This window comes from Diabrotica undecimpunctata, chromosome 2, assembly GCF_040954645.1.
Source record: "Diabrotica undecimpunctata isolate CICGRU chromosome 2, icDiaUnde3, whole genome shotgun sequence".
In the NCBI taxonomy this organism is placed as follows: Eukaryota; Metazoa; Arthropoda; class Insecta; order Coleoptera; family Chrysomelidae; genus Diabrotica; species Diabrotica undecimpunctata.
The window spans coordinates 182150170-182167007 of record NC_092804.1 but is presented as its reverse complement, the minus strand read 5'-3'; the positions used below and the strand labels follow the sequence as shown (position 1 = coordinate 182167007).

The 16838-nt window shown below is 31.3% G+C and overlaps 1 protein-coding gene across 1 annotated transcript; it reads right to left on the bottom strand.

The window, feature by feature from the left end:
• Positions 1-11656: 11656 nt before the first annotated feature.
• LOC140435310 (SCY1-like protein 2) lies at positions 11657-16212 on the bottom strand. The gene is made up of 4 exons (XM_072524149.1): positions 15991-16212; positions 15106-15932; positions 14225-14527; positions 11657-14113 (listed from the first exon to the last, which is right to left on the bottom strand). Exons 1-4 carry the CDS (start codon positions 16127-16129, stop codon positions 12770-12772), a joined length of 2613 nt encoding a protein of 870 aa, XP_072380250.1. The 5' UTR covers positions 16130-16212; the 3' UTR covers positions 11657-12769.
• Between the last annotated feature and the right edge of the window lie 626 nt (positions 16213-16838).

The following is a 16838-nucleotide window of genomic DNA, read 5'->3' as shown; positions in this document are numbered from 1 at the left end:
CGTGAAACAGGGTTGCATTCTCTTGCTATTTTTTTTAACATTTATGTATAAAAGATATTCAGCTTGCACAAGAAGGAATTGGTATCTCTGTGCATTCGACAAACAGCATGAACTTATACCACCAGCAATAGCGTATGGCATATAAACAAGAAAATTGAAGTAAAATAAATATAAATTACATCATGTTCATCAATTTTATACGAACTTAGTCTGCGAAATAAAACATGTTAAAATGTATTTTTTTAATCATTGAGTTATTTTAAAAACTTGAATTATAGATATAACTGATCTACTTGTGTCAAAATATAAATAACATGTTTTGAGGATTTTGTTGAGAATACATTAATAAGTTTTTTAGACGTCGGTTAATCTGTTGGCTTATTTATATACATTTACAAAATAAAATATGTAAATATAAACAAATTATGTAAAAAAGTTTCCTGAATGAATCAGTGACAAAAAATATCTTATCTAATCCTACAATACTCAGTCACATTTATTACCGTTATTGATAAGGTAGCTACTTCAGCTGTAAGGTCATTTTAGTTAATCTCTATTTCGTCATTGTTACTTTAACCCCGAGGATATAAGAAAGGGAAAGTAATTTTCGGAAAATTACTTACTTATATTAATCGGTGTTCTCTCGAAAAACCAGTAATGTGGTCGGTAAAGAGAAAGGAAGAGTTTTCGAGGACGATTGTTGTTATTTGGGCATAGTTTAATTCATATAATTTACAAATTTTATTGAAAAATGTCATCATTTATACAAAACATGAAACTTTTACTTTGACTCACAAAACGAAACTAGTTGTTTATAATATATTCAATTACAATATATTAAATTTCACGCGCCATTTCATAAAGCACGACGAGAAAAAAACATTTTTCTATCCTGAAAATTTTGTAGTTCAACTCTGGAACCATTCTGAATACTTTTTTAAAGAATTTATGGCGTGGCCACAGCGGGTGCCGTGGAACCCACATTAACTTTCGAGGGGCGCAAAAATGGGGATCCTCACTTCTAAAAACAACTAATATGCGAACATTTTGGATAATATTAAATAAACGAGATTATATTATATATTACTAGATTAGATAATAATGCTGGAAATGCATTTACTGTCCACGATAAAAAAAAGAAGTGAAACTCTTTGTATTTTATGCGCTTTTGACCGAATTATTCAGTAATTAAACGATAAATTTGACCAAGAATAAAAAAAATATTCAGTACGCAAAATCGTATCAATAGGAAATCAATATTTAAAATATACCTTAAAACATTTTGATTTGAATTCTTCAGAATTAGAAGCTGAACTAAAACACTAAAAACAAGAAAAAGTAAAAATGTTTCACCTTTAAAAGCTCTCGACTGGCTCGATTGGATGTCTTAGCGCAATAGAAAATCGATGTTTCCAGTATTTAACCAACTAATGGTAAAATCTGCCACAATCTCTGCAACAAATTGTTGTACTTATGAGAGATAGTTTTCTAAGCGGAGCACTAATAATAAAATCGATATTTCAATCGACAATGCTACAAGACTGTTTGGAATATCTAATGGTACCTTTTGTGGACAAAGAATTTGCTCTAAATATAGATAAAGATAGTGTAGTTGACGAATTTAAAAAAATCGTACCATTCCAGGGATGAATGGTATTGAAATATATCGTTATAATAAATTTTTAATATCGATCTCAATTTTTAACGTATTTTTTATATATTTTTGATGATACGAAGATCAGCGTCTTCCTCGGCTTGTTTAGTTCGAAAACAGCTTGCAACTTCACACATAACAAATCAATGAGTCTGTTTATTTTTATCGTCTGCTAAAAACTTTTTGGTTTGAGAGAGAAATTTGTATCCTTTTTATCCTTCTCCTTTGTGTCGAAAACTATGACACTGCTTTTAGCAAAACACTGTGTTTTGTCATAATCAATATATTTAAGTAAAATATTTTCTGTCTAGTCATTAACTTGCCATGATATTTGATGTAATAATCCTCCACCACCAAGCCAATTCCGTTACTCGAAAAAACACTTTAACTTTATTCACGTTTTTTTACTATAAATAGGGATTTTTTAAACATAAAAATTGTATCTTCATAAAATGCCTTTAACTACTGACTGTCGCCGATTTTAATTCTTAATTGTTTAAAAATTAAGCTAGCTCTTCTATTGGTTGTATAAATAGAATCCGTTTAGAATTAGAAATTCTATCCTTTATCTCCGTGTCCAATTTGATTGATAATTAAACGGTAACCTTTTATAAACGCCTGATGAGCATTTGTAACCAGTTTAATTATCTTGCGAAACTTTTTTACAAAATGCACTTCATTAATTCACGTTTCATCTAAATAAAAAATATTTTTGCCTCCGCAATTTTCGAATTTCCCTTAAATATTGCCTCCTCCAACAAATAATTTCTTCTTTCTCTATGAACGCAGATTTTCTATTGTTATTCTTATAAGCCAATCCCAATTAACGTGAAGTTTTCCACAGTTTATCTCTTTCAATTCAAAGATTCGTCTTCATTAATGTCTACTAAAAGTTTATCCAAAGGAGGAATCTTTTTTTGTAAATAAAATGAATGAACTTTTCTTCGAATTGATTGTTTCAAAATATCTCTGTATGAATGGGTTTTGTTGACGTTTTAGGTGGTTCTGTAAAACTTTCACTCTTTCGTTGCTTTAAGAGTCTATAAATAGTTGCTTCTCTAACTCGGGTCATATTTGAACATTGAAATGTTTATGTACAAGAGCATCATGTACATTTAAGAGTAAAATCTTCATTGACACGGATAAATGACAGTGTTGATTTTACAAGAGTACAATTAGACAAAATTACACAAGTTCATTTATTAATATAGGTTTTTATTGTAGAACTAAAAATTCTGCGTGTTATAATTCATGGACTACAAATGCGACCTGTTAATCTTAACTAAACTTATTCACAATCTACAAAACACCCAGTTGGAAATTTTAATCCTTTCTAAAAATATTGAGGACTTATAAATTGATCATCTCCTTTTTTTTTAAATTTAAATATTTGAAGAAGAATTGAAATAAATTGGCATGATTTGAAATAAATTTTAGATAAAACCCAAACATTTTCAGAACAATTCTGAATATTTTATTTCAGCAAATCTTTGTCACTGTTTTATGATGTTATATTGGGTTTTATCTCACGTGCGATAAAATGTGTGCTCTCAATCATTTTCAAATGTACTATAGTAGTCGATAAAACAGCGGACTTGCATTGATCTTTGCATTTTTTCAATGCTTCCCTCGTACTAAGCCCCATACAAAATCCAAATTAATTGTCGATAGGTTTTTCTGGCATTGTCTAGGTAGGTATACGTTGGTGTATGATTGTAAAAAAAAATTTAAATATATTACTCATCCCGTTCTATTATATTTATAACAATATTGATTGCATGACCTGTTTTTATTATTTCTTCCTTTACAACAACATAATATTTCAGATATCTCTCATTAAGATTTTTGTAAACCATTCGTTTTATACGATTTCGTGTAATATAACATAGTTTTTTATCAGATGACAACCGAAAAACATTTTCTTGAATAATACCTATTAATTTTATATATGGTTCTTCTCATTAAAGATTAAAATCTTTAGCAGGTAGAATGCAATCCAATGAACTCTTTTTTGTTATATTTAAAACAGGTTTGGTATTTGCACTGGTTTTTTGGGGATTTTCACTGACGTAGAAGATGCAATTTTGGCATCAGCCGTGACCTACAAAAGATTCACTTTTTAATGCAGGTAGGTGGATTTTACCGAAAAGGTAGTTAATTGATCGTCGAAGAAAAAGTAACGTGACTAAATAATTCTTTAATTAAAAAATTTCAAGTTATTTAAGTTTAATATTAAGACTGCAATTGATACGAGATTCATAGTCGGATACATAATCACATCAGTAAACACAGAGACAAGTTGTTTTTCTTAAGTCACGTCTCTTTTTGGTTTTTAAAGTTTATTATTATTTTTTTTTTATACATAAGAAGCGACTAGATACACCGTTTTTGTTACGAATAGCTTTGAATAACAAAATAGTTTGTCTATATTCATAAAACATTTAAACTCTATGACGTACCTATTCAATTTATCTCCTCATTTCATTTGAGTGATTGCCTAACAGTGGTGTAATCCTACCATCTGAGGCGCGTAGCAAATTTTTTGCATGGGGCCCAAGAAACATCATAACGTAATTTAATTTTAATAAATCACTAATATAGTTACTAGCAGTAATATTGTGTCTATTTTAGTTAAATAATTACATTTCAAAAGCGTAGGTATTACATATTTAATAAAATAGTAGTTTAATGTTAACAAGATATTTATTAATAACATTCTTTTCTCTGAGCTTTCTGTTCCGCAAAAGCAGTGGCGCACCTAGGGGGGGGGGTTTTGGGGGTTAAACCCCCCCCAGGACCCTATTCCGACACTGTTACTCACACAATTTAAGGACTCAAAATGGAGGTACAGAGCTCATTTTGCCCCATAGAATTTCTTAAAGGTTTTTATTAACTTTATTTTTTCGAAATTAAACTTTCAGTACTAGCTAGTCACAGATCTTGTAAAAAATAACATTAATGCAGTGCGTACTTTGAGAAAGCTGCATCACATTAAATGATTCTTTATTATTATAAATCAGCAAGGTCTTTTGTATGCAGTTTTACATAGTATGAATCATACAAAGATTAGCCTCTAATAATAGAAATTCCACTACGACCAGTCAATGGAATTGATAAATTTTATTGATCTTATAGAATCGTAAAAAAGACAAAAATCGCCCAACGTTAATTTATCGGCGGTAAAATACAAACATTTCATACGAAAACTGTACTATTCACCGTAAAACGCATTTTAATTTTTGACGATAGGACACTCTGATCAAACAATATCGAATTTTTACCATCGAGTTCATACAAATTTTATTTTATATTTTATATGCACATTTAGGCTTCTACAGTTTACGGCTAAATTTTGGCGAAGCAGTTAGAGACTTATTCAACAGATGGCCGTCCATGACCCATTTTTTAAAATTCTGGCGGAGCAGTTTGAGACTCCAGATTACTGACTTGCAGGCGTAATTCACTGTATTAGTTTGCACAACATTGCTATTGTGGGTTTATGTATCTAGTAAAATGGCAAATAAAAAATTAAGTGATTCTGAACTACTTGAAATAGCGGAGAATTTGAGTGAAATGGAGTATGACTTTATTAGTGAAGATGATGGTGATTTGATAGATGATCCAAATTATCGAGATTCGTGTTCTTCCACCTCTAATTTAGAAATTAACAGTGATGGGCAAGAGTTAGAATTCGAATCTGACCTAGAATCTCTCAACAACGATTTTGAACCTGATAATTTTTTAAATAATACTAATAATAATCCTAATATCATTTGGAATAATTGTGCAGGTAATATATAAATTAGTATTCACTTTTATAGTTTTAAGTTTTGTTTAAAATTTTGTAGGTAATTTGAAGACATTTACTTTCACGGCAAATTCAGGATTCTCCAAAAGTTTTTTTACACAGAGAGGAGATCATCAGAGTCATTTTTATAAATTATTTATTGACAACGAAATCTTTTAGCCTATTGCCGAGGAAACCAACAGATATGCTGAACAGAAAATAAGAGGAATTACAAAATGAAACATTAACAAAAATAACATTATTGGGGCAATGGAGAAACTCAAATCAATCCGACATTTTTGTTTTCTTAGGTCTTCTAATTTTGAAAGAATATTTTAGTACCAATATGCTGTACAAAAATGAAATTGGAAAATGTTCAGGATAAGGTTTGAGCTCCTTTTGTCCAATTTGCACTTCTCAAACAACGAAATTGCCTCAGATGAAAGGCTCAAAAAATTCCTTCTTTTACAAAACTTGCTAATTAAAAAGTTACAATCAGCATATGTTCCGGATAAGCATGTTTGTATAGATGAGATGATGATTCCTTTTCGAAGACGACTGAGCTTTCGTCAATATATACCGGGGAAGCGCCACAAATATGGTTTAAAATTATAAGTTGTGTGAAGTGAAAGGTTACACATACAATTTTAAAATTTATACAGGAAAAGAGCAAACACCTAATGAAAAACCAATTGGTATAAAAGTGGTGCTAAAAATTCAGGTCGCGTTCTGTGAATAGAAAATTATTACATTAGCGTGAATTGAGCACACGAACTTAAAAACAAAGATACACATTTAATAGGCACACTGAGAAAAAACAGGAAGCATAATCCGAAAGTAGTAAGTGAGGCTAAATTAAAAAGGGGTGAATTAGTCATGAGACAGAGCAGCAGTAAAGTCATAATTGGAAAATGGAAAGACAAAAGAGATGTCATGTTTCTCACTACGGAGTCTGTGCCTGAAATAGTGGATGTGCCAACAAAAGGGGTGTGGTGAGAAAGACTTCCACAATCGTGTGGTATAATAATGTGAAATTTATAGACGTCTCTGATCAAAAAGCATCATTATTCATCAACAATGCGTAGGGGTATTAAATGGTATAAGAAAATCTTAATAGAACTTTTGCCTAATACATCTATTATAAATGCACATACTGCATACGAGGCTATAACAAAAACAGAAATGAGTGTCACTGAATTTAGAAAAGAAATCGCCTCAGAAATTTTTTGTAGTCAAAAATCTTCAGATTGACAATTTGGATGATCGTCGTGTTAACCAAGAACGAAATCACAAACTTTCTGAAGTGGAACAAAGGGATCGTTGTATAAGATGTTATAAAATTAATAGTGATAGAAATGGATGTAACTTTGCTATAAAAGAAACAAAACATCTTGTCTAGTATGAGAAGTTCTTGTGTACCAACTGCTTTTTTGACACTCATTACTGTTAAGCAAAAAAATGAACTGTGTGTCCAAAAATGGTACACACAATTTCTAAGAAGATAATTACAAGTTTATTTCTGTCACAAACTGTGTGTACCATTTTTTGACACGGCTTTTACACATAATTTTTTTCAAAAAAACACCTAAATGTTTGTGTTTACATGTTTTTAGTATTAGATATTGTAAATTTTACCAAAATATAGTTTCAGTTGCCGACAAAAAAACTTTTTTATAGCCAGTAGCCAATGTGTTAAAATTGATTTAGCGCGCGTAACTGACATTCGACATCGCCGGTACATAAAAAGTGCTAATACGCATTTTTATTCAAAATTATCTCAACTACATTTTTTATTTGAAACATTTTTTTCTACTGAGTACAGATTCTTTTTAGTGTTAAACTTTCTTGCATAATTTTTGGGGTCCCAAAATTGACATTCTCAGCAAAATTCAGCTTATTCGTATTATTTTTAGATCTCAAACCTCTGACGACTGGACTATAAGGCCGAAGGGGCGTGTTTTGGCTGTTCTGCAGATATGTCTCCAGGTCCGGATGCTCTTTTATTTGTCATCCTTTTTAGCGCATTTCTTATGTCTGATTAGTTTATTCAAATTAAATTCATTTTCTTTGCGTTTAATATTCAAAATTAAAATAACATTTTGATAATGTATGTTATTTAAACCTGTTTTAAAGTGAAGCCGATACCTTCATCAAAGAAATTAACAGGTTATCCTTTTAATAAACAATATTAATATGTGTCGCTTTTATTTAGTTCTGAAGTGGATTTTGTATAAAAAACAATTAACAAACATGATGAAAACAAATTAGTTCATCGATGTTTTCAGAAAAAACAACTGTATGATTGTTTCTTTTATTGGCAAATAACTTCAAAGTAATTATATTTTGTTCTTTTATGGAACAAACAAAACTGTTTAAAATATTAAACCTTAACAGAGCAGTTAAAATGGTTGTAGAAAAATACTCACCGTCTATAAAATAAAATTTATATTTTAGAGTTCGTTTACTTTGTACATTACAAACTATGTAGGTATCAACCCAAAATGTTGAAGAGAATGGCTTATATTAAAAACATAAAATCATTACATCGGAAAACACTGTTGGACACCTTCTTTGAAGGTATTCCATTTCTGTTGCAAGTATCTTACTGCTGCTTCTTCTATTTTTAATTAAATGGTGGTATTAAATAAACAATAGTAATTAAGAAAATTTATTGCAGCCTTTTTTTATTCATATAGATTTAATTAACAACCTAAGTAACAAATTACAATAAAATTAATAACGGTTTAAAACATATATAAGTAAATAAAAATGGAATGATAGTCTTTAAATAACAGTCGAGAAGAATAAATGTATTAAATGACAAAGCTGATAAATCGAGATTCCCAAAATAGTTCCAATATTAAGAAAAATTATAAATTTTAACATTATACGACATTCGGGAGCTGCTTTTAGTCTTTTATCAATATTTTCTCTCTTTTGTTAGTTTTTTAATTATATCTACTGTTTTTCCTTTTATTTTCCACATCCTTCCATTTGATCTAAAAAATACCTTTTAGTATTTATCAATATATCTCCAGAATACAGCACAATTGTAAAATAAATTCTTCATTTGGCGTTTGTTTAGTTTGATGATTATTATTTACGCTCGCAGAGATATTAGATCTTCGTTTTTGGATTTACCCATATTCATACGATCCTTTTACTATCCACGGCCTGGTTTAATTTTAAAAACATTACGATTAAATGGTGTGGCAGTTAAATAACCGCACCGGATCGCCAATTTTTCTCCTTCCAATGGCGCTACGGATCAAATTGAACCTGAAAGTTGGACGTTGGAATTGGACGTTGTTAACAGCAGCAACTATAAAGAAGTTAGCGGCTCTAGAAATGTGGCTGTATCGACGCATACTGACAATACCTTGGACAGACAGAGTGACCAACACAGAGGTATTAAGACAAATGGGTAAAGAGGTGGAATTGTTAACAACTGTTAAAAGGAGGAAAGCGTCATACCTGGGCCATGTGTTCCGTAATGATAAGTACAGTCTGCTACAGCTTATCGTGGAAGGCAAGATTGAAGGTAGAAGAGGTTTGGGTAGAAAGAAAAAATCCTGGCTGAGAAACTTGAGAGAATGGTTTCAAATACCAGAAGCTGCGAACATAATATATGCGGCACAAAACAGAGAAACCTATCGTTTGATGGTCGCCAACCATCGGTAGAAGACGGCACATAAAGAAGAATAAATGCCATATTCCAGTGTATTTTCCAAAATTTGTTTCAGGGTTGCAATCTGATGAATTGTCGATTTACCACCTCTGAAACCAGCCTGGTATTTTCCTACTAACCGTTCTGCATATGGTGCCATACGATGACATAGTACTGTGAAAAATATTTTATACGCTGCATTTAGAAGCGTAATTCCTCTGTGGTTAGAGCATTCAAAGATATCTCCTTTTTTGTGTATGGTGCAAAGTATTCCAATATTACAATCATTGGGGAGGGATTTCTGTGTCCATATTTCTTTTATAAGCTGCTGTAATGCCATAATGGCATCGTGGCCACCTTCTTTATATAATTCAGCTGGGAGATTATCTATTTCGGGTGATTTGTTTCTGGCTAGTTTTTTGACTGCATATTTAACTTCAAGAATCGTTGGTGGTTCCTCTTCACTCTCGCCTGCTCCCCTTACCTCATCTTTTCGTCTTCCAGGTTTTTTTCTTCTTCCTCTATATTAAAGTTAAAGTATTCCACCCATCTATTCAATAAATATCCCCTTGTTGTTAATAGGTCGCCATTCTGACTTCTGCATTGTTTTGCGGCTGCCTTGAATTCTTTTCTGTTAATGTTAACTTTCTTATAGAATGCTCTGCATTCTTTCTTTCTGTTAAGGTTTTCTATATATTTAAGTTCCGTATTTAGGTGGTTTCGTTTTTTTCTTTTGTGTATCCAGTTTTCTTCTCTTTTTTTGTCTGGTAATTCTTTACAGTTGTACAGGGAAAGTAATTCGAAGTCTTAATTCAGTACGGTGGGTCCGACATATAAAAGAGAAAACAAAGATTAGGATTGGAAGAGCATTTGTAGACTCTGTAGTAACGCATAGAAGTGAAGTGTGGACTTTCAATGCTGAAGCAAAGAGAAAGTTAAATGTAGAGATGGAATATCTTCGAAAGAGCACCATAATGACCAATGAGGCCATTAGAGATAGATTAAATGCCACAGACATTTGGAGAATGGAAGAAAGTAGATTGCCCAGTAGAGTAGTTAGATATAACACGTAAAAGGGGAAGAACAAGATTGTCCTGGAGTGGAAATATCAGAAAGGCATTCGAAGGAATTTGGAGAAAGAAGAGACTCAAGACAGGCAAAGATGGCCAGTAGGCGTGGAAATGCGGCGTTAGCTGTTTACATCCGCCAATATATATAAAATCAAAAAATCCCATGGAGCCAGGTCCGGTGAATACGGTGGATAGTCCACTCATTATCAATTCTTTTACTCTGGATGGAGAAGTTTTGATACCATTTTTGCACAAAATTTTGCATGTCCCATTATTCATAAAAAATCTCATAAGTGCTTTATTTGTTCATTTCTGAGATTCGGTGAACGGCGATTTCTACATCGGTTTCAGACTTGAGGAAGCATCGGCAGACACGGATATGTACAAATCAGCCGCGGTGTGCTCGCTGCTTACCTGTATCGTCACGGGCCCGGTTATTTAATTGCCACACCTACTGAAATTGATAATTTTTTTTACTTCTTCATCTTTTTCAGCATCCCGGTACTGTCATAACCAAAATATAACAAAATGAAGGAATGGAATACTCAATTTTTCTCATTTACTCAAATGTTTTCGCAAAAGACTAGAAAATTTTCGAACACTTCCATGATCAATAAAAAAATTTACACTAAGTACCCTATTCGAAAAAACACTCAGTTTTAATTTAAAATGACAAACTATATTATACTCCTGCGATTCTGAATTGTTAGGGGAGTTATTTGAGTTAAAAATTTGCTTGATAACGGACCTAATTGGTTGATATTTATTATTTATAATAAATAACCGTCACTGGCATAATGTTCAATATTTATTTCTCCAAATGCGACAAGTGAAGAAGCTTTCTGTAAGAAAATATACTTTTCTTGTCTTCTTTGTAAATTTGTACTGATAAAAACAAATTTTTAACTCCTTTTTCGTAATATATTAGTATTGCATCACTTAATTTTTATACACGAACATGGTTTTCTTTACATCCAGGCCAGAACCCTAATATAGGGTGTTCTAAATGGCTAAGCTTTTTAATTCTGGAATAATTTTGGAGAAAATATTATATTCTTTCTAACTGCATTTTTCCATATTTTCTAGGCTGTTCTACAAATGTTCACTCAAAACACATTGGTCTTTATTTTATAAAATATTATGTATTTTACGATTCTTTTGATGATTACCTTTATCTATAGAGTGCCTCAAACCAAAAAATATGTCATTGTCAATAATTTAATCCAATATAATTCTTAAAAATTATATTCTTCCTGCTAAATGCACTCCATTATATTCTATAAGCTACTCCCATCTAACGTTCCGGCCTGGAGATTTAGTGCGCCATGTACATACACATTACATAAATTATTTCAAACGATGTAATATACTAAGGGTGGAAACTATGAATAAATAACTATTTACCTCCAAAGTAGTTGATAACAATGGCCGACTCTTGTTTCCGGAATGTCAGTGGTGTACGAAAAAAATTCTTTTAATACTTATATATATGTACAATAATTATTTATTTTTGTTTTTATTTACTTTTAAATAAAAGATATAATGACGTCTAACACTGTAAAATTCAAAAATTAATATTTTTATAACATAAAAACATATTTATATATTTTATAGGTACGTGGTTGTGCATCGCACGCCACTGATGTAACTGGATACAAAATATTAAAAATTTAACGAATTTATTGATTTACCAAAAAGAATACATTAAATTATTGACTCAACACATAATGTTACCTGTTTAACATGAAAATATCGGGAATAACTATTTACATTAATCACCTGTCAAATTCACGTCAGACATTGTAGCTAATAATGAGACGTCAGTTCCGTCGTTGATCGGCCACATGTAAAAATATCAACATGTTGCATCCTTAGTATATTACATCGTTCCATAGACATTATATAATTAAGTCATTTTCGCAAACCCATTGCACATCACCCAGTTTTGACATAACTGCTACTGGCAACATATTAAAAATGTATGACAAATTGAAGATACCACCTAGGATTAATATATCTGAATATTAATAGTATTCTTCTGATGATAATAAATTAATCAACCTAGCCTAAACATATTGAACACTTCATAATTATGTTTTAAATAAATGATCACCTTACAAAAATATTTTTAAATCTTATTAAGACTCTAGAAATTTATAAAATTGAATGTATGTTAATAACAGAGAGTTTAAGTGGTGATTCCGTAATTAATTAATTTAATAAATGATTTTTCATTCCCAGTAGGTATTTTGGGTAATCTATATTACACAAAAGTTCCATAGTAAAAAATAGATTAGGCAACTCCAAAATTTTGGAATACCAAGTCATTTGCAGTCCATGCACTCCATAAATTAAAGATTAATTGGCATACTATTTTTTTAATGATACTTGAAGTAAATGATTGTTTTTTAAATTCTAAATTAAAATATCTGTAAATATTATATTATATAAGTCAAAAAAATTCCAAAATGAATGTCATGAATATATATAAGCAGTTGATTATACTGAGACAACAGAAATGTCATTGAAAACGTGCAAGGGGCTTAAAAGAAAATTATCTATACATTATATACCTCCAAAAAACATTTATTTTAACTTAAAAGATCCATAATATCATCATTTGACAAACCAGCTGACTTTGCTCCACTGTTTGTATTTGAACTTGGCAGCAAGGGTACATTATGAGACATCATTTTATTCATAGGTACTTTACCTGTGTTAATATTAGTGTTGGTGCCTGGGAGAAGATTATCGAAAGCGCTCCAATTTTGAGAATTGTCAGGCCTATTGTAACTTATAGCATTATGAGAACTTGACCATGGATTTGAACCTGCTGTATTTAGATTGTTGTTCATGAAATTTTGATTTTGTGTAGTAAAAGGAGAATAATTTGGTGTTGTAGAGTTGTTTGGTTTGCCCATTTGCCATTGGGTGTTAGAATTTGAAGACATAAGCCCAGTTTGACTAATTCCAGTGTTTCCAACAAATGTAGATGTATTAGAGGGACTGTTTTTCGAAGTTTGGTCAGTTGGGCTCAGATTATGTGTGTTAGAAGTATTAAAAGATTGCTTTTTAGAACTTGTTGCAGTGCTACTGACCCAATCATCAAGCAAAGACGAAGATAAATCTTTAGTGACACTCTTAGGAGCATTATCAACCTTTTTAGGTTCTATACTAGGCTGACTGCTAAACACTTTCAAAGAATCTTGTTGTTGGGCCAACTGTTGCTTTTGCTTCAGACTCATACCAGGCACATAGTTATCTAGACCCAATCCAGAGAATGCAGAATCTAATTCTATGGGTTTGGACTTTGGCATTATAATTGGTGTAGTGCTAGCCAGTGTTTTCTGCTCATCTTTGACTGAATTAAGCTGTTCTAATTTCGTTCTGTGTTCAGTTTCTACTATCTGGAACATATCTTTGACCAGAGCAGTCAATGCATTAAACTGTGGGATTGTTAGTCCATTTTCTATACATAGAGGGATCAGGAATGGTAGTACCCTAGAAGCTATTATTTCTTTAGTAATGCCTAACTTTTTGTGATTTAAGGCAAGCTTATAAATACCCAAAATACCCATTAATACAGCTGGTTCTCTTGAGGGTATCTGCGGTAAAAAAGGTAATACCTCATCAAGCACTAACCATTTATCAAGGTGCTCCAATAACCTACCAACACAAAGTAAACAATTCACTCTAACAGAGAGTGTAGAAGTGTTAAGGCAAAGTTTCTTGATGCGAGGTAAGAGACTGTTCTTAACATTCGAGTGGTCCAAAAGACCAGCAAAGGTTGGTAGAACTGATAAACAAAGTTCATGAATTTGGGGAGTATCAGAGTCCAGACCTCTGTAGAGCATTGGTAGTACATGGCGCTGGATATCCTCTGCAGGAGTAAGTTTTAATAGTAGTTCCATATTTTGTAGCATTATTAACAATACCTGTAACAAGAGTTAATGCAAATTGGTAACAAAATTTAAAAATTTCTGGTATTATTTTTACAATAAATAAATAAATGAATGGTATATATTTAGGATTATAAATAAACTAACCTGAACAGGCTCCAAAAGAGTCATAAGAGGCTTAATCAGTGGCAAAATATAACTACAATATTCCTTTTGTGTACAGCCTTGTGCAATTTCTAATAAACTGGGTAAAATAAAAGGTACCATTGCAGGCTGACCTAGATCATGGGCTAGACAAGCTACCACCCTTTGAAGCTTCACTCTGTGGGGTAGTTTGGTCAAAGCCTCTGGTAGTCCTTTATAAAACTGTGACTTTTGAAGATTGTCCCATTGTAGAACAGAATCTAGGTATGTGAGAGTTTTTATGCCAATGTCATCAAAAAATGGGATCTATAATAGTACAAAAATGCAAATTATACTAGATATTTAAAAATTTTCAAAAACAAAGCAATTACATAAATTAGCGAAGATGTTTTTAAATACTAAATGGCTAAAAATAAGTTAAAGTTGTGTTCAAAATATCTACAATTTGTTAAAAATGATTTTATACTAAATGTACTTTTATTTCCATAAAAGTAATTGTAATAAACAGTTTTTGTTTTCTAAAGAACAAACAAAACTAATGGGAACCAATAATATTAAACATGCATCATGTTTAAAAGAAGACCAAATAAACATATCCATCACAAACACTTTTGAGATCTAACTGATTATATACACTTATAAACCTTTTTTGGAAGTAATAAAATTTATGGTAATAAACAGATAAAAGTTCAACTGTTTTCTTTACAATTTTTCACTATCTACACAATTATTTAAATTAATTGTAAATTATTACTTGTTTATACAATTTTAAATGGTTATATAATCTTAGCCTCCTCATTAAAACCAACTATTTACATTTTTTATTTCATTTCAACAATTTTTAACCCATTTTATATAACCACGACCATAATTTGCTATTTTACCTTAACAAACTGATGAGCATCTGGTCTAACTTCTGAAGTAACATTTAGCAGCAATTTGATAAACTCCCTCAGTTCTTCTGGAACAAATTGGATCTTTCCTGTAGTAAATTTCTTTAACTCTTGGGCTCTTGCTCTGAATTGCTGAAGATCCCTCACTGGTTTAAAACATTTCCTATCTGGGGAGTATAATGTACAGATCAACATTCCTAGAGAAAACATATCACTAGCTTGGGATTGTACCAATGACAATGCATGTTCTGGAGCCAGGTAGTCTAAGTTTGGTTGACAAACTGGTGGTACAGTGGCACTGTATTCTTCAAATATATAACTAGGAGGCATATTTGCAGGATTAGTATTAATCACACAAAAATCAAAGCCAAAAACCTTCCATGCACCTTGTGTATTAATTATTACACTTTCTGGACTGATATTCTTGTGAAGAAGTTTAACATCATTGTGTAGAAAAGCTAAACCTTCAGTTAATTGTAGTACTCCATACTTAATTTCTATATCAAATAATTTATAGTCTGACATATTTGCTGGTTGAGGCATGTTGGTTGTTTGTCCCAGGACATTTGCTAGACTAGCAAATACTGGTTCAGCAGCAAAAGCTAAACTGTCTCTGCTTTCTTCTAAAGGGTGTTGAACTGTCAGAATTTTCGGATGGCGTATCTTTGTTAACTGTACTACTCCCCTTCTCAGCACCTCTAAAATTAACTCCCTATCTGTTTTACTGTATCTATCTAGCTGACGCTTTTCAAATACGAATATTGAAGCTTCTTGTCTAGTAGATCGTTTATTTCCTTTATAAATTTTCCAAAGCAACCCTTAAACAGAATCATACATTCTTATTCTAGAAATATTTGATAAGGTTTTATCTATTACCTGGACCTGCAGAGGCAATATGTGCAGAAGACTCAAATTCTCTGGTTACTGGATTACCTGGTAAAACTCCTGATAACTGAGATACCGTACTATGAACAGAACTACTGACTTGATTAATTACTTTGTTAAATACGTCCATTTTTATAAAATAATTTTATTAAATTTCGCAAATGACAATTATCTAAATTGTTTTGGTGCTAACTGTCAACATTATGACTCATATCAAATGTGTCACTCAGTGTCACTTCTGTCAACAACCACTTTGGTGTATAAAGTATTGCCTAAGAATGGCTAAAATTCTTTTAAAAAATCCAAAGGAGTTCTTACGAAACCATCCTTCCGTTTGTAATTAAAAATACTGTATTATGTATTTTTTATAGTTCAAATACACTTCAGTTACAATATAATAATATTATTTTCTGATCCCTTAATTTAAATCCATATTGTTAGTTGTTAAAAAAATACATTAATCCATGGCTCACTAATTTTCCGTCCGAAATGTTAAACGTTGCTATCTCGCCATCAGGCTGTTAAAATATTATGACTTTATACCTGTGACAGAGTTTTTTTTTGCAAGATGTTTTTTTGTTATTAATAATGTTTAGAAAACTAATGCTTGCTTTAATATGTAACGTGCTATTTGTTTTAAAATAATTTCCCGATTATTATCAAGTCAAGGAATATTTTAAGTGTAGCAGTTTCTCTAAGGAATTTTTCTTAGAATGCTTTTCAATATACCATTTTTATCTTAATAAATACCATTAGTACAAACTATTTCATACAATACAATCATTCAATCAAATTTAGTATTTAATAAACCTCCTACTTCTCGGACTTGTAGCTACTTC